Genomic DNA, 18,837 nt, shown 5'->3' with positions numbered 1-18,837 from the left:
TGGAAGTATACATCTATAGTATTAGAGATAATAATAGGAGATAAGCACTGAAGTTGAATCAAGGTCAAATGTTTGGTGACTGACCTTCAAGCTTTGAAATACCTCCTGAAGTTATCAGCAACCAAAAAGAGGTCCAACTACAGAATTTGAGCATTGAAACACCTGCTTGTAATCCCAGAACTCAGAGGTGGAGGATTACAAGTTCAAGGCCAGCCTGGACTTCACAGTGGGCTGGTGACTCAAAACAAATACTAGGGAGAACACGATAATAGAAAATTTTACCCACAGAGGAGTGATGTGATCTGACTTAGGCTTTAGAACACTATCTAACCATCTTATAGACCAATGATTCTCAACCTTTCTGATGCTGTGTCCCTTTAATACAGTTTCTCATATTTTAGTGACCTCCCCACCATAAAATTATTTTTGTTGCTACTTCATAACTATTTACTAGTGTTATGAATCATAATGTAAGTATCTGTGTTTTCTGATGGTTGTAGGCAACCCCTGTGAAAGGCATTACAACCTACAGGTTGAGAACCATTGTTGTATAGGATAGACTTTGGGGTCACTGGGTTGCTAGATATTAGAAAGAATACACATGAGAAAAGCTGAGCGAATAAATGTAAAAGGAAATAGAAAACTTGGACAAACTAGAGAGCAGTTTAGGGATGAAAACAAACAAAGCTAAATGCAGACTTACAGGTGCATATACAAAGAGCAACACGAACCAATCACATGCAACTAAAAGCAAGACAGACTACAACTCTCAAAAGCAGAGTCAGTGAATTGTTGCAGCCAGTAAAGGTACAGGCTGTCAAGCTTGCCAGCCTGTGTTCCATCCGTTCTCTGGATGGAACACATGGTAGAAGGATAACTCTGACTCCCACAAGTTGTCTTCTAGCCTTCCCACACAGGTACATATATACAGAACAAACATATGTAATTAAATTTTTTTATTTAAAATTCATCAAAAAATAGACCTAGTTCACTGATAATCTTATTGGGTAATTTGCTAAAAATAGACCAACTGTCTATTAGTACTCTCAGACGCTTAAATTTTTAAAGGTTTATTTTATTTTATTGTTGTTATTATTGTATGTGTATGGGTGTTTTGCCTGTGTATATCCCTGTACACCATGTGGGTGCCTGGTACCCACAGAGGCCAGAAGAGGACATTGGCTCTCCTAGGACTAGAGTTACAGATGGCTGTGAGCTGTTATATGAATGCTGGGAATTGAACCTGAGTCCTCTGAAGAACAGCCAGTGCTTTTAATCATCAAGCCATCTATCCACCCCCATCACTTTCATTTTAATGGGCTTTTTGGGGAGGGAGATAAGAATAAAACCAAAAAAATACTTCTAATAACAATATATAAGAAAAGATTACATGGTGGCATGGCTATAATCCCAGCATGAGGTAGGAGACCACAGCTCCCAAGAGAACCTGGCAAAACTCTGTCTTAGTAAATAAAAATAAATGAATAAATCATATACAAAGCAGCAGATGCTTGATCTCAGTTCATTCATCCATCTTCAATTCAATGAATCATTTAGAGAGCTGTTGTAATACAATACACTAAAACAGTCACAGTGCAAACATGGGAACTAAGACCCTGCTCCAAGAAAAATCTGCAGCAAGGCACTATTGGAGCTATTGGGCTTACAGTCCCCTTCAGTCTGGGACTAGGCTAAAGGGATTGAGAATTTATATCTGTGTATACAAAAATTACAATTCCACCCACACTTCCAGAATGCCAAATATATACATGAAAAGTGACTGGGGCAGTTAGTGGAAAACCCCATAAATCAACAGCCAATCTTAGAAAGTACATATGTAACATGGATCTAAAAGAGTATTTCTTTAGGGCAGCTCTCTAATATTTTCACTTGGCACTTCTCTGTACTGTTCTTGATGACTGCTATCATCTAGGGCAGGGATGTAATTACATGGTGGTATCATCACTCATCATTTCCACCACCAGGCCAGGCCACCTCAATGAGTATCATTAACCTTTGGACATCAGTTACTTCTACAGCCTAATACTGACCACAGCTGTAGTCTATTGCTCTTTTCTTCCTACCTTCTTGGCACAGTGTCTGGTCCATGGTGTGCCAACTTACCAATCTCTATCTGCACAATTAAAACCTAGTCTCCTAGACTGATTTTACCATCAAAAATAGTGATGAAGAGGAAAAGGCAGAAAGCATAATTCCTTATTAGTAATGTTAGTGTTAAGACTGGGCTGTTCAATTGTTTTAAAGTGTATTCTACTTCGCTTGCCATCATGATTCAGCAAATCCTTTGGATGAAATGCAAATGAATCCACAGACAAATGATATCTAATGCCATAAAGAACTTGCCATTCCTAGCTACAAGGCAGGCAAATGGGTAGATTACTGGAGTCCCTAAGTGTAAGATCAACCAGTGAGATCCTGCTACAAAGACAGACAGAAAGGTTTCAAAAGTGAAAAGGAGGCCATGGAGGGAAGCGGGGAGGGCAAAAGGAGAACGGGGTAGGTCAGGAGGGCGGATCAACAAGAATTAATTTTGTTTTAAAATGTCATAATTAAAAGTAATACTGTGTATGCTGATTTAAAAAAAGTTTTCAAAATCACATGTAACTCATAATTCAAAATGAACCAAATCTGAATCCACTGCATCAGTGGGCAATAGTATAACCCAGTCTGGAGAAGAACTTCAAAAGCAAGAAAGCTCCGAAGTTTCAAGAAAAATGGGGTATGCCCAAGTCCAATTCCTTTTTCTCTGTGTGAGTCACAAACCCAAGTCTCAGTTCCAATATGAACTTCTGATTATGATTGTAATAGATGAGATGCCCTCTTTATGCTTCCTGCCTGGTAACAGGAAGAAATCAGAGTGTCACTTGTTTTGTATTTTGTGTAAAAATTATACATTGTGTTATATAAAGAAAAACAATAGGGCTATCTTTTTTAGTAAAAATTTTAGTTTTGCCGGGCAGTGGTGGCACACGCCTTTAATCCTAGCACTCGGGAGGCAGAGCCAGGCGGATCTCTGTTGAGTTCGAGGCCAGCCTGGGCTACCAAGTGAGTTCCAGGAAAGGCGCAAAGCTACACAGTGAAACCCTGTCTCGAAAAACCAAAAAAAAAAATTTTAGTTTAGTCTGGATTACATATACAATTATATTATATTTTCAATCAATACATTAAGAAATTCTTGAACAGAATATTTAGTCTCTAGTTTATCAAAGTAACATGAAACTTTTCATATGCTGATCTACATCAAAAGAATAAAGCAAGACAGCCCAGGCCAGCCAGAGACATTACAAGGAACAAATATGTGATGGAGATAGAAAAGATAGAAAAATGGAGTAGTGTGTGGCCTAGGGAGAGAATTGGAACTGAAGATGTGGTAGTGGTGACAGGTGAGAGAGTGGACTGAGGTCTACAAGCTGTCATTGGCCAGTAGGGTTGGCGAGATAATGTACAACCGCCTGGAGCTTCTGCAGACTCAGACTTAGCCCCCTAACCTGCAGCTCGGCCTTAGGATTCCCCTGGCTCTGGGTAATAACAGAGGCCAGAGATGAGGAAAGGCTCACTTTCTGGATTGAACCTCAAGGACCACCACAGCCGGCAATAACACCAGAGACCAAGTTGGTGTCGGTGGTCGATGCTACTGCCCATGGCCACAATGAAGCCTGTAATCCATGTGGACGTATACAGTCTGTGCCTCTGCTGATGCCTTGGTGACCTCCTCAGGGTTTGCTGCCTCAGAGAGCCATGCTGATGTGAGTGGCCAGTGGTAACCACTTGAGACCATGTTGAGGCTCGTGATCCATGCAGCTGCTGAGATTCATGAGTGGGTCAGTGGTTGAGATATGACCAAGGGCCTTGTTTGATGTCCAGATTGAGGCCTGAAGCGTGTTAATATCCGTGGGCAAGGGAGCTAGTTCCTGGCCCTCACTGGCACACGGCACTCTGTGCAGGAAGTGGCATGAGTGCAGGAGAGCTAGTCCAGCCCCATTCTGACCACCACCAAGGCTCTCCTCAGCTGATGGCTTTTCTGGCGCTGCTGTAGGCAGAGAAAAGACTCATCCTTCTTTGGGGTTCTGGCGACTAGCAATTTTGACCATGCTCCAATGAGTATATAGACAACACAAAATGGACTTTTTTTCTTTTTGTTTTTGAAGGAGGAGTCGAAGGCAAGGGGCAGATTATGGGAGGACTGTGAAGTGAGCTCAAACGGGGCACATGATGTGAGAATCCCAAATCAACAAAAATCCATAATTTTAAAAAAATGAAGCAATTACCAATAGGTAGTAGCAATGCTCATTCATTCATTCATTCATTCATTTGTTATTTGTTTATTTATTTGTTTTTGTTTTTGTTTTGAGACAGGGTTTCTTTGTGTAACCCTGGCTGTCCTGAAACTCGCTCTGCAGAGGCCTTTAACTCAGAGATCCACCTGCCTCTGCCTCCTGAGTGCTGAGATTAAAGGTGTGCACCACCACCATCCAACACAATAATACTCATTTATAAACTATCTCTATTGTCTTTCTAATCAGAATCTTTGAATCAATTTACCAAGGTTATCTGTGGATAACAAGAAACTTAGGAAGTGCTTTCTTCAGAGCATTTCTGCAACACAAGCATGAAAACTCATATTCAAACAATTACATACTACTTAAAGATGATGATTTCCATCACAATCAGGCCAAATTATGCAACATATTTGCATTCCTTTTTAGTATCAAGTTGATGTCTATTTTTTAAATTTGCTTAGTTGATTTTAGTGAAATTTTGAAATCACATAGGCCATCTGAAACCACAAAAGATCACTTTTTTATTTTTCCCAATACACCATGTTTCTACATGGCTTACATACAGTTGTAGAAGAAACACTGTTAGTTTCTATATAAGGATTTCCATAAAATTTTTATGGTTTCTATAAATGCATAAAAATTGCTGGCTTCATTATAACCTGTATTTCAGGGCCAGTGGAAAGAAAAATTACCTGTGATTCTAATAGCAATCTTCATAAAAAGGGGTGGGTAGGTGTACACAGACCTCTCCAGGGCACTAAGACACTATTTTATCATAATATACATGAGCTTGATGAAGTAACTTGTAGTATCCTCAACTCTAACAGCCATTCTTAGAAAAAATGGGCTATAAAAAGTTCAACTGTGAGAACAAATTAATAATTCTACATGTTTTATGATAAGAAATAATCACATTATGACCAGTGCACTTTAAAATCATGTATAATACCAGTTTCACTTGATATAGCAAAATGCTATTTAAGGAAATATCTGATAGGTTACTATACCTTTACTTCATACTATTCTATACCATATATCATAATTAGTACCAATTATGAATCTGAAAAATGCATATTGTTTTAAAACCAATAATGGGCTTTTGATGAAAGTATTATCATTTGCAAACATATAAATTTAACTATTATTTTCCATCTTATTTCAATTGGTATTTATTAAAATAGTACTAACACAATAAAGTTTTACCAATTATTCCCAAAATTATCAATGAACAGAGTAAACAAAATGATGAAAGTACAAATCCACCTAGTTGACTACAAAACTATGGTTTAATCTGTGATTCAAAGATAGTCATGGTTTTTCTTATTTCCAGTGTCAGACTAACATGCTAACTTTGAGAATGAGAGAACTGCATTACTATCATGCTTCTGTCCTAGAACAGGAATGTTCTACTGCTTATTGTTGGAGACTGAAAAGAAAAGACTTTTCCCATAACCCAAAGTAATTCAAAATCCATCAATTTCATAACCTTAACTATAAAAAAACTGCCTATTTATTACTTATGAGACAGAGAATTTTTTTCATCTCATACATAATCTGTTGGAAAATTTTTTTTCCAGAAGTACAAGACCCTTTTCATGTCAGAACCCTACCACTGTTGATGTTTTTAGTATTTAAACTAGTTAAGCTTTGAACAAAAGCAGATGAGTAAGTAATGTGAACTCTGAAAAGCCCTTGCTTTTCCCGTTTTTGTTGTTTGTTTTGCTGTTTTAAAAAGCACTGTACTTCTTCCAGGAATTAACAAAGCCTGTATTTTCAGGCTTACAGATAGCAGAATCACTAGATTTTAGTGAAATATTGAGTGCTACAGTGATTTAATGGTTTTTAAACCATAGATGTCATTGTGGTCTGACTGTGTCATAGACAACTTAAGGAAGGAAAAAATAATGGGGCACAGAGAAATCACTTTGTCAGTAATTACAATCAAGAGCCCTAAAATGTAGCTCAGGCTGCTCATTACTTCTTCTTTCTGTATCAAGACCCTTATTTACATTTCAGATTACATTTTTTATGAAACAGTAAGATCTATCAGAGCTGAGAGGACTGAAATAATGAGGGAAAAACATTTTAATAAAATGTGTTGGGTCTGCATTACTTCCGTGACAGAAAGAAAGGCTTCCTCTGTAGTGATGGATCATTTATTCTGCTTCTAAACGAGAAGCAAAAAGATGAAACTGATGAACTTTTACTGCCCATTTGTCTTTAGCAGACAATTAAGACAGAGAAGATCAAAATGGATTATCATACCATGCAGACAACTGGCCCAACAGTAATACATCTCCGAGAGCACAGATTTGTAACTCTCTTTTATCCCTCCCCTTTCTTCTTACTTCTTTTTCCACTCTAAAGGCAGTGCTAGCTTTGTGGCTCAAGGAGAGCCAAAAGGCTGGTCATCATTATTCAGTCACAGATGTCAATCTAACCTCCCTTTTTTCTCAGTTTCTAAAGCAGTGAGGCACAATAATTTGTGACAGATTCTTTTACTGTAAGGTACAAAGAACACACAGAATAAAACATCTAGCATCAGCCAGTGTCTCTGATCAAGTGTGCGGGTACATGGGAAATACACTGTATGTAAAAACAAGCTCTGGTAGTTTAGGCGAATAAGGAGTGAAAACTGAAGGGAGAGGGTATGGGAGGAGAGAACCGGGGTGTTCACACCCGCACAGTAATAAGTGCTATACTGGATGGTAAATTATCTTAAACATTCCTTAAGGACCACATCATAAATGTTTTAATATTTGAAATGCTGTACTTAAAGTTTACAAAAAATAGAAATATTTCTAAAAATCTTTTGTAATGGTATATGGGAGAGACATAATTTGAAAGATATAGATATAATGGAAGAGACAGATAATTTGGTTTATTCAAACAAAGGATAATGCAAAAAAAATAAGCCTATTAGAATATCAATGATTTTAAAAGGCAAATAAGAAATAAGCATTCTGATTCTCAAGTACATTTTGGGGAAGTTGGAAATAATATCTTCAAAAATCAAGTAGTGCCTTTATGTTTCATTTTCTGAGTTGTTTGGGGGTCAAGAAGGGAAATTATATACCTTAAGTTTGAGGAGATGCTAAATAAGACTGTGTTGTGCACATTCTTGCAGGTTTGCCTTGAGTCCACAAGTCTGGTTCTGTGTCACTCCTCCAAAATGAAGAAGCCTAATGCCTCTATCCTATGAGCACCTTTACAATAACTACACCTACTACTTCATAAATACCCACTCTAATTTCAATCATCCTAACTTTGACAGAGGAAATGTGTGCAAGGCCATCTATTGACAAAGGTAAAGGACTAAATTCACTACGCAGTTAACATCACATTAGTCAAATGGACTCGACCTGCAATGAAAGTGCAGAAAACAGTCTAGATTTCTCTATGGATACATCTATACATGTATAGTACATGCACATACACTCTCCTCAAACACATGAATACACACATGTACTCAGGAGAAATGAACACAGATGCTAAAACTCCAGATTGTTCCAGTAGTTTCTTCTTAGTAGTAAAAGACCAGAACAGTTTATATTTTCTTTGTGCTTCTTAAATTTTATTTTAATTTTTGCTTTACCTCTACTTTCTAGAGTTTTGTTACAAACTTATTACCTATGCAGTTTCTAAAGTTATGTACTTCGAAACTCATATTTTTCTTTTGGAAATTGTAAAGAACTCAGTTTGAAGGACTAGACCCAGATGGTAACCTTGCTAGTCTACGTTTTTTCCTACAGAATGGTCCCTCCCTGGATCATTCCAGTCAGAATTACAAAGGTTATTTACCTACTTAAAAGATTTAAAGAACACTCATTCCCTTAAGAGCTATAACCATCAGTAAATTACAAGCAACAGTTTTTTATCCTATAGCTATTACTTAAAGATGATTGGTAATTTTCTTGAAATCGTATAATCTTTGGATTATATTGTTTAATTGAAAGAACTTAATCTCATAGCAACTTAAAACATGATTAAAATTTTAACTCTACTAGTAGAAGATGAAGGAGAGGTGAGGTGAGATTTTAATTTATTTTTAAATCTTATTTTAATCTTGAGGTCAACACAAAGCAAACCAGTCCAACTCCTCCAGACTCTTCTATCCTAACACCTTGTTACAAAGCATGTCACTGCACTGGTTAGCTCATATTCCTAATCACACTGTCACCCCTGTTTCAAAAAGGCATATTAGACCTCTTGCTCTCTCTAGGACAGGCCTCAACATAAAGATGCTGCCACTGCCACTGCATGTTTCTTTTCCATTACACTTACCCTCACTCAAGGACTAGTAACAGAAAACCTTGAATGACTGCATTAGGAACATGCTTTGTATACAATATTCCATGTGTGAAAGTTTTGATAAAGTTGTCAAGGATAAAGTGTGATAGCATTGTTGTAAATGATGCTTTTTTAATATTTAAAAAGTATGTCAAATTACAAATTTAAACTAAAAATGCAATGAGCCAAATAAAGCTACAAAGTGTCTTCAGTATTCCTTGGGGTAGAAAATGGAGCCTTAATATATAACCTGGAACCAACTATAGAGGAGAGTGACATCAGAACTTAACACTTGTGCCATGGTTCCAGAGTGCTGGGACCCCCCCAAGCAGCCTTAGCACTCCCTCCCACAGTCAAAGTCACTTTCTCCCTGTAGGTGCCTTCTTATTCCAAGATGACAACAGGCAGGGTCACCTCCACTTAAAATTCCATGAAATGTCATAAAGCTTCTTCCTTTTTTGGTCAGACTGCCTGACTACTTAAATAGTATATTTAAAAAAAAAAAAAAAAAAAAAAAAAAAAAAAAAAACTTCAGTTCACAGGCAGCTCAGAAAGAATTTCCTACTGACCCACAGGCAGTGATACTCCTAATGTGAAATCTCTTGCTTAGTTGCTGTGCATGGCCTTCTGGAGGAAACACCCCAAATCTAGCAATAATATTTTCAATCCTACTTCACTGTGCTTTCCTTTTTGTCTTTGGTTCCTAATTACCACTTCTATTCCTTTCTAAATTTCATTTATCTCTTTCAGTAAAGAGAACAGTAATAATATGTTGAACAACTCTGAAATAAATTTTGTCATGTAAAAAATTAATTACGCATTCCAAACCTGGTCACTGTAGTCCTCCGGGAATTGCCTCTGCACCTCAGGATCTGTAAATAATTGACAGATAATATTAATTGGCTTTGGATTAGTGAGCAAGCAGAGGATCACACATTAATATTTGATCAGAAGATGATAGCAGCCCTGGCAGGGGATCCAAGGGGGCAGCTGAGGCTGCTATGTTGATGAGCACAAGGAAGGCCTCAGTAAGGCACTCCCACTGCCCTCCTCCAGAAATACAAAAAAGAAGAATTTTAAAGGCCTGATGCTACTGTTAACTTTAGACTATTACCTAATTCGAAAATCTTGCCAGCTGCAAACTACCCTCAATATACTTTTCCAAAGAAAATGAGTCTTAAACCTGCTTGACTTTTCTTCTCTAATCAGCAAGCCTTCTTTTCATCATTACAGATGCTGGCCTGGCCTTGAGTACCAGACACAGACCAGGAAGAAAGGGACAGCAAGGGAAAAATTCTTTCAAAGAACAAATGTAAAAGTCAGCACTTTGGAAAAATAGCGTTCCCCAAGTGCTTATGAAAACAAAGCTACAACTAGAGGAAGTTTCCCTCAAAACAAAATTAGTACTTTTGGTCTGTAAGTATAAAATCAAGTATTATAAGAAATGATTTTTACGGTGACATAATTGACTTGTGTAAAAACTATAAAAATACAAAAGTGAGTAGGGCAGTGATGGCGCATGCTTTTATCCCAGCACTCAGGAAGCAAAGGCAGACGTGGATCTCTGTGAGTTAGAGGCCAGCCTGGTCTACAGATCAAGCAGATCAAGTTCCAGGTCAGGCTCCAAAGCTACACAAGAGAAACCCTGTCTTGGGAAAAAAAAAAAAGTGGAAATACCTCTTCTGACCCACCTCTATAATATGGAGTTACTTAAGGGGATCACTTCATTCTTAAGTCATAATTGTAAGATAATACTATGTCTGTAAGCTAATATAGACATGTACTAAGTAAAAAAACTATTAGCACTCCAACTACAATCCATTAGGAAAGCATGCAATCTTCAATAAGAAAAAGATTTGGTTCCTCGGAGATATGCTGCAGGGGTGAGGGATATTTGGGAAATCACATCAATGCAAAAAGCAATGTTTGGTGATTTTCCTTCTAACAGTATCTCACAGTATGTACTGCTTTGCTTTTCATGTGTCTTTAAAAGCTACTAAAACACCAACTGACTTCTCTGTGAACATCAATCCTCACAAAGGTTCAAATCTCTCAAATCACAATTCTTCAGTGAGAAAAGACCAAAAATAAGTGATTGAGCCACTTACTACTTTTAAATTTTTGAAATATCTGTTTAAAAATCATGAAAGCTATTGGACACTTTTTTAAAATCTAAGCTTATCACAAAGAACAGAAATACTCACAAATACCAAAAATATTGTTTCCCATACAGGTGGTACATAATGCAGATCATTTTTGGCTCTTTGGGTGTTCTCTGCTTAGCTCTGCAACAGATGGCTACTATTACAAAAAACCACAACCAATCAAAAACCAGAGTTGTGGGTCCCAGTCCCTATAGAGACAACTCCCACACCTAAGACTAAAGGAACACTGTGGAAAAGTTGTAAGATCCAGAGAATCAGGAGTTTGCTGTGAGACTGTCTCCTAGTAACCTCAGAAGCTATATCCATACAGTCTCAACAACATGATTGCCTAAACAAGAACTGAACATGGACAACAGTAGACATGACGAAGTGAATGGGGGGAAAACCACAAGGCTCCAACTCTATACAAAAAAATGACACACAACTAAGGAAACCGGGAGTGGGAGGAATAGTGCCTTCCCCAGGGAAGAGCACAGCAATTGGTTGTCCAGTACTAAATGGTGAGCCTGAAAACACTCAAACAGGCAACACTGTACAGACCAAGCAGGTATATTCAGGAATGTACGTGTATATACATGGCCACATATGCATTTAACAACCATGAATTTGAAAGAGAACACGGAAGGGTAGGATTTGGAGGAAGGAAAGGGAATGAGGAAATGATGTAATTAAATATAATCTCAAAAATAAAAGAAATAATAAAAAATGAAATTAAAAAAAAAGACAAGTGGAAATCACCTTCTCTCTTTAACTTCACCTTCAACTACTAAGATGTGACTAATGTGATGTGTCTTGAGACCTGGGGAGCTCTAGAGTAATGCTCCCTCTGCAGCACCGTTGAGGACTGCCCTCCTGAGCCAGATAGAAAAGGTGTTGCCTGTCTTTGGTCTGCTGGCGTGAACTACACAAGGATTCTGCTCTCCTGAAACAGGTGGCCAGAAGGCAATAGCTATGCTGGCAGGCAAGATAAGGATAGTATCTCTTACCCAAAATGCTTGGGACCAGAGTGTTAAAGATTCGTGAGGTTTTCATATTTTTGGAATATTTGCATAGACTTCATGAGCTGAACATTCTTAAGCCAAAATGCCAACATCTGATGCTGGAGCATTTCAGATTCATACATGTTCAAACTGTGTGGGGCCAAAAAAAAAGAAAAGTTAGTATAAAGGTGTGACAGATAGCCCAACAAACCTGGTGGGTGGCAAAGCTAAAAAAGCAGTGACTATCATTCCTGAAACATATAAAACTACCTGACATTTTAGTCTAGAAACAAACCCAAAAGCAGCAGCTCTAAGTCGTTGAGACACACAATGAACCAGAGGGTGGGAAAGAGTCACTCACAACTTGCTCCTTTTCTCCCAAGTTACATGTGGTTAACATAACCCTTCAACTTAGAAAAAAATCATACATATGACCTCATATTAGATCCTTAAGAGCATGCCTTCTATCTTGCAGTAGTTTTTGCTTTGTGGGAATCACAAAACACCAGCAGAAATAAAAGCCACAGGCCTTATTTTTCTACCACCGTCTTGTGAGGAAATAAACACTAGGAATCAAAGTTTTAAATCTCTTTTTAAAACTTCTATTAATAAGAAAGCATATTAATAAGAAACGCATTGCTTTAAAATGGTATTTTAAATGATTTTTTTCATACATACAATATAACAGAATTAAGAAAGGAAAATAGATGGAAAAGATGAATCCAGTTAGAAACACTGAAAGTAAAGATGACTATGGCAGCCAGTAAAGCAGCCATCCCAACCACATTATAGTAAACATTGCTTCAATCGTTGGCAACATAAATGCCCAAAGGCATCCCTAAAGTGAGAGTCCCAGAATTTAACAGAACAATGTTCCAGGACAATACATTCACTATTGTTTACTACAATTCAAGCATGAGACTTTTGTTTGGTGTTCTTTACAGCCCCAGAGGTTTACAAAAACCAAACTTTATAAGTCCTTAACATACTCTAAAACAATACTTTTTTTTTAAGCCAATGCTTTTTAAGACCAAAGTCCAATATACAAAATTCCATTCAATTAGTTCAAAGATCCAGTGTGATAGTTAATAAAACTATGAAAGCCATTTTGTAAAATTTAAGACAGAGACTGCAAACAATTTATTTGAATTGTCTTAAAACATCCATTTTGCACAAGAGGCTGCAATCTTTTTTCACATTGAATTGATCAGGATGCCATAATGTCACCAAAATACCGACATTGGAAACATGTAAGTTAAAAAGGTCCAAAGACAATCTGCTTTTCTCAAGCAACACAGCACCCTCCTTACTAACAGCTTCAGCATGGCACATACAAAACATAGCACCCTGCAGTTAAGCAAACCGCCTTTAAATTTCTGTCTGGCAGCAATCCACTTGCATGTCTGTATGTTTTTACAAGTACTCTGTATTTCATTGCGTCAGCTGCATTTCTTTGAGTTTTAAATGGTCTGGGAGAATTTTATGAAATGTTCTATATATTTATATGGAAAATAATGTACACTGGAAAACAGCATCAGTCTTATATTTACATATCCATGTTTTATCCACCCTCCAGTGCTGTAACTCCTAATGTCCCAAAACACCTTCTCATTCAGAAGCTCACCACCAAATGCAGTGTCACCAGCCAGCTAACCTTTAAGGCTAAAATCAAAGCTGCAGATCAGAGTGCCACAGAAGAAGAGCACTAGTTAGCAATGTGCTGAGGTAGGTGGCCGTTAAGAATAGTAGTAAGTACATGTCAGGCCTTTTCCCTGAGAACTGTCTCTCAGACAGAAAATTAAGAACATAACAGCATACTCTTTTCTTTAACCTCCTGTCTTAGCATTTTTCTTCTGATTCAATTTTAAAAATCAATTATCTCATCTCCCAGGTAAATACTTTTCTTTGGTTGTTGTTGTTTTTAGACAAGGTTCCTGGCCATTCTGGAACTCACAATGTAGACCAGGCTGGCCTCAAAATCATAGAGATCCTCCTGCCTCTGCCTCCTGAGTGCTGGGCTCAAAGGTATTCTTCACCATAACCAACAGGAAAACACTTCTCAATTAAAATTAAAAAAATCTGTATTTAAAATACCTTGTCAACAATATGGATCATCTGATTAAGAGTCCACACATCTTTTAGGCAAAATGTCCTCAAAGAGGCTCTTGACAAGGTTCTACGTCACATCGTTGTAAAGGACACTGCCTTCTGGCAGCATGACCATCTCTAAGTCTGTCCTCACAACACCAATTCTCCTAATGGCCACAAGACAAAACTGTCACAGTGTAGGATTCTCAGCAGTACAGTATCATTCCAGCAGAGAACATGGCTGTCCTGAAAACAGAAACCTGCAGAAAGAAAGGCTGGCTTTCTTCAGTCTCAACAACCCATGTTTTCTAGTCATACTTTAAAATATTTAATAAGATATACCAGATCACCACAGGATGTTTAATTAATAAAATAAGAGTTTGGGCAAGACTCACTGGAAAGGTGCTATCAATTATTTTATACAGCTCCAAAATCCTTGCATTTGCCTTAGGCTTTAAGTTCCCAGAAAACCTGGTAGACAGAGTTTTTACAACTGAAATACAAAATAAATCATAAAAGTGCCATAGTTATGTATGAGATCTCGTTTGCACATTGGTGACTAGTATGTAAACATACACCCTCACACACAGATCATTCCAAATGATTTCTGGTTCTCTCTCCCTTACCCATGACTGACTACATTTCAAGAGGAAGTCATGGCATATTATCTAATTGATTATTGAAAAACATGCTGGCTTTATTTGGTATGAAATGTGTTATAACTGTATACTAACTAAATGTCACCAACTTCCATAACTGGGGCTCTCTGGGGGACTCTTAAAAGAAGCTGCCTACATGGCAGTTCACTTGAGAGCCTACACTTCTTTCACTTTGAACGTACTAGAGATCAAAGCAGAACAGGTTAGATTTAATGCCTGCTGAACTTATCCAATCTTTGTCTATAGGATGTTTCTGGCAATAAAAGACAAAATACTGAATACCTTTGGAATCTTACAATTTTAAAGGCCTACCCTTTAAAAATCAAAGCTTTAAACATCAACTATCAGCTATATAATCTCATTGTTTGATTTCATGGAGTTTAAGTATTATCTCCCTCTCCTACAACCATAAATGTTAATCCAAGCTATAATCAGATTTAATTTTCCAGATGAGAAGATGGGAATATGCTGCAAATAGGATAATCATACACTCGACTGTTCTTCCCCTAATGGCATTTTGCAATTTATACACCAGAACTGTAGGCTGAGAAAACAGCCTTTTGAGGGTTACCTCAGTCTTTCTCTAAATATGTTTAGAAGTAAACTTTACTTTCAAGACATTAATTCTTTGTATAATATGCAGCTAAAGTTTCCTGAGAATATGATTACAAACTAGACTGAGCCAAGTAAAAAGCTTCAAGGATGGATATTCTCATTAAACATATGAAAGCTACAAAAATTCAGCTGTGCTTACTTTATAACTACAAAATACTCAAACTGTTGGTTTAGCATTTAAGTGAACATAATCATTCTAGCAAGGCACTCGTTTCTATCACAGTTAAATCTTATCTATTAAAAAAAGTCACATTTTTAAAAGGAATGCTTCAAATATTTTACATAGTTTTAAATTCAGTTTTCCTTTTCTTGACAATAAAACAAGAACTTGTCTTATTTTTATATTTTAAGTTAAAAATTACTAATCCTAAAATGGAAATTTGGTACTAAAATCTCAGAAGAGTATAAATAAGCCCACTAATTAGAAAAACAACATTTCTAATTTCTTCAAATGAACCTTTATTTGATTTCTGTGTACCAAATGGAATTTATCACCTAGAAAAAAAAATCTACTCCATTATTTTGCCCTGAAACATAAAAACTGAACACAGAAAAACATTGAGTGGATTTTAAATCACAACTCAGTTCTAGCATTTCCTCCCAACACAGGAATTTCAAATCAATTACATACTATTTCATAGCAGTCAGACTGATAACATAGACACAACACAGTTGGCCACAGACATCTGTAATAAAAACACAAATGTTTCTCAATAAAGGACAAAAAACCCACCTCAGTGTGGTACATAATAAAGCATTCACATGCCGGCTGGATTCCTCCTCAGACTAACATACTTGCTCTTCCGACATACCCTGGTCTGACGTAGCTATTACTGTATAAACAGCAGACACTGACCTATTGTTTTCAGCTGTTGGGATTATGAATGTAGTACAGTTACCAATTAAGTGAATCAACAAGTCCTAATGCATCAGCTGTTCTGCAAATAATGAGTCCTTTGACATCACAGAGCAAAATCCAGAGAATTTTCATCTTGCCTTCTGGAAAAACGATAGAATATTTTAACCAGAAAATGCCACCACTTACTGATAAAGTATGTCTCATAACTAACTTCACTTATAAAAGGAATATAAGTCTGATCCTTAACCAAATTTACACCACATACATCCAAAGGGATGTTCTCATTTAAAGTTACCATTTCCCCTACTATACCCCAGTTTTCAACCAAGGCATTTAAATTAAAAGGTTATGGTTTGAAAGGTTGAGGGGGCCCCAGCTGGATCAGGCCCTCTGAATAGGCCAGACAGTTGATTGGCTTGATCAGTTTGGGGAGCAACTAGGCAGTGAGACCAAGTCCTGTGCTCATTGCATGAGTTGGCTGTTTGAAACCTGGAGCTTATGCAGGGACACTTGGCTCAGTCTGGGAGGAAGGGACTGGACCTGCCTGGACTGAGTCTACCAGGTTGATCGCAGTCCTTGGGGGAGGATTTGCCCTGGAGGAGGTGGGAATGGGGGGTAGGCTGGGGGTAAGGGGAGGGCGTGGGAGGGGGGAGAATAGGGGAACCCATGGCTGATATGTAGAACTGAATGGTATTGTAAAATAAAATATATATTAAAGAAAATAAATTTAAAAAAAAAAAAAAGGTTATGGTTTGTTTTTACTTAGAAATTAGGTCCAAACCCCCGAACTAAGATCAAATTGATCAATAATGCATGTAGACAAATATAACCTTTTAAATAGCTATAATTTCAGTTTCATGAAAGTTTTCTGTGAGTTACAATTTATTTTATCTTAAAATTAGATGTTGTTTTCTGCAGTATTGGGAATAGAACCTGGGGCCTCACATATGCAAAGCAAGTGCTCTACCACTGAGCTACAGCCTCAGCCTTATCCTGTTTTTTTTTTTTTTTTTTTGAACAAGTAACGGAAATGTCACATTTTTGTCTATGTGAGTAACTACTTTAGATTTAAACTACAGCTGTGCCTTTTATATTCCAAAGGTGGCATTACTGCATATGGTCTTTATAACTATATAACATCCGTGATTATGTGGGGGAAAAGAGAAAACGTAATTATTTATTCAAAACCCGCTATGTGTCAGCAGCACTGTGACAGACATGTTACACAAAATTTCTGTTTTTCATTTTTATAACAAAGTTATCCTCAGGGACTATCATGTCAGTTTTATTATAAAGAACGCAATAGGTTTGCCTAGGGTTTTACTAACTTGTCCAACATTTAAAAGCCAATATGCATTTGTGATACAAATACTCCATGTCCAGCCCAGGTGATGAACAAGTCCCTCAAGAGTTCAAGTTTAACAGAGCATAACTGGAGAACACAGTACTTAAAAAGCAGCTACCTTGGAACCCACTAAGTGCTAAAACAGGGATTAGCCTAGGGGCAGGGAGCCTTGTCCAAAAGAGAAGAGCAAAGCGTTCCTGTAGGAGAGGCAGAAAAGTGGGGGAGTGTAGGTCTAGACTGATAGTCAAGTCCATGATGCCATGCCTGCATTCTGAACACAGCACAGAACAGAGTCAAAATATTTGATGGAGTCAGGTCCCATGCTTTACTTAGCGTATTTCCCACAAAAATCTTTCCTGTTACAAATAACCAACAAACGGAGTAGAAAACAAAAAAGCGCTAATTAAATACTCTGTCTCTTCAAGTGGATAAAAAAAAGGCCTATTTCAAAACATCCAAAAGCCTTTGGCTGCCATGGGCTTCCTAAGATCATGCTGGCATGTGCTAAGAACACAATAAATATTAATTGCTGGGATATTGTTAACCCCAAAGGAGAAATAAGCAAGCATTATAAATGAGATGACTATAGATGTATAGGTGTGCCTCAAATTGGAAATACGGGTGTTCCTGAAGTAAACTTTTATAAACCCAATTAAAATGTTCCCATTGCCATCTATTACTTACCTAGAATGCTATAACTCTATTAGAAACTGGTTGTTCTAATGTCCGTATTTGCAGATCCTCAAGCTACCATTTCTTTGCCTCCTGGCATCTGTTTGCTAATGATCTGTAAACATCATGCACTAGGGACTCTCCTGATTTTCCGAACCCCTGAGGTGAATCTGTGTAAACTGAAGGCCCTTTCTGTTCATTTCTTTGCTTTTTAAGTTTGCAAACATGATTTCAGAAACAGAATCCCACTCAAAACATTTGCAGAACAATTATAAGACCACTAGCTACTACTTACTGGGTGCCCAGGTACACCAACCGTCACCCCAGACAGTTTAACCTACCTTGTTTAATCAAAGCAAGCCTACCCAGTTAGATGTCTACGTCCTATGAATACAAACTGTGAGGCTCACTGGGAGCAAACCCACAGTGAAGTAACAGAAGCAGGATTCGGCCTGGACCATCAGACACCAAGGAATCGAGCACGGGCTTTCTTCTTTGGCTTTATTTATTTACATCCCCTGTTGATCTGTCTTCTCATCATTATTATGACTCAACAATAAGAATACATGTGGACAAATAACTGCAAAATGCTGTCACAAAACAGGCCTTAGCAGAGTATAAATGAGATCTTTCCAATCCCTCTACTTAGACTCCTTTGCCAAGTTCAGGATATAAAGGAAATGATTCCAAAGAAATTAGCATTCAATTCTAACAAATATAATATTTAAGAGATGAACTCATGTGCAAAACTTACAAGAATTTTTAAAGTTAGAGGTTATCCTTGTATCATCAATGATAAAACTTTTTACTAAAAAGAATAAATAAGACCATGGAGGGGGGATGGTTTCCTGCTCAAAAAAAAA

At 37.4% G+C, this 18,837-nt stretch overlaps 1 protein-coding gene across 9 annotated transcripts in view; it reads right to left on the bottom strand.

Moving 5' to 3' along the window:
- Dennd1a (DENN domain containing 1A) overlaps positions 1–18,837 on the bottom strand; it is a 507,198-nt gene that overhangs the window by 352,224 nt on the left and 136,137 nt on the right. For all 9 annotated transcript variants that reach the window (XM_028887902.2, XM_028887909.2, XM_028887900.2 and 6 more), the window contains exon 3: positions 9,420–9,463. In XM_028887902.2, the coding sequence (XP_028743735.1) occupies positions 9,420–9,463 (44 nt within the window). The remainder of the gene's footprint in view (positions 1–9,419; positions 9,464–18,837) is intronic.

This window comes from Peromyscus leucopus, chromosome 4 (genome assembly GCF_004664715.2).
Source record: "Peromyscus leucopus breed LL Stock chromosome 4, UCI_PerLeu_2.1, whole genome shotgun sequence".
NCBI classification, from domain to species: Eukaryota; Metazoa; Chordata; class Mammalia; order Rodentia; family Cricetidae; genus Peromyscus; species Peromyscus leucopus.
The sequence above is the reverse complement of the archived record's forward strand: the minus strand, read 5'-3'. Positions and strand labels throughout refer to the sequence as shown.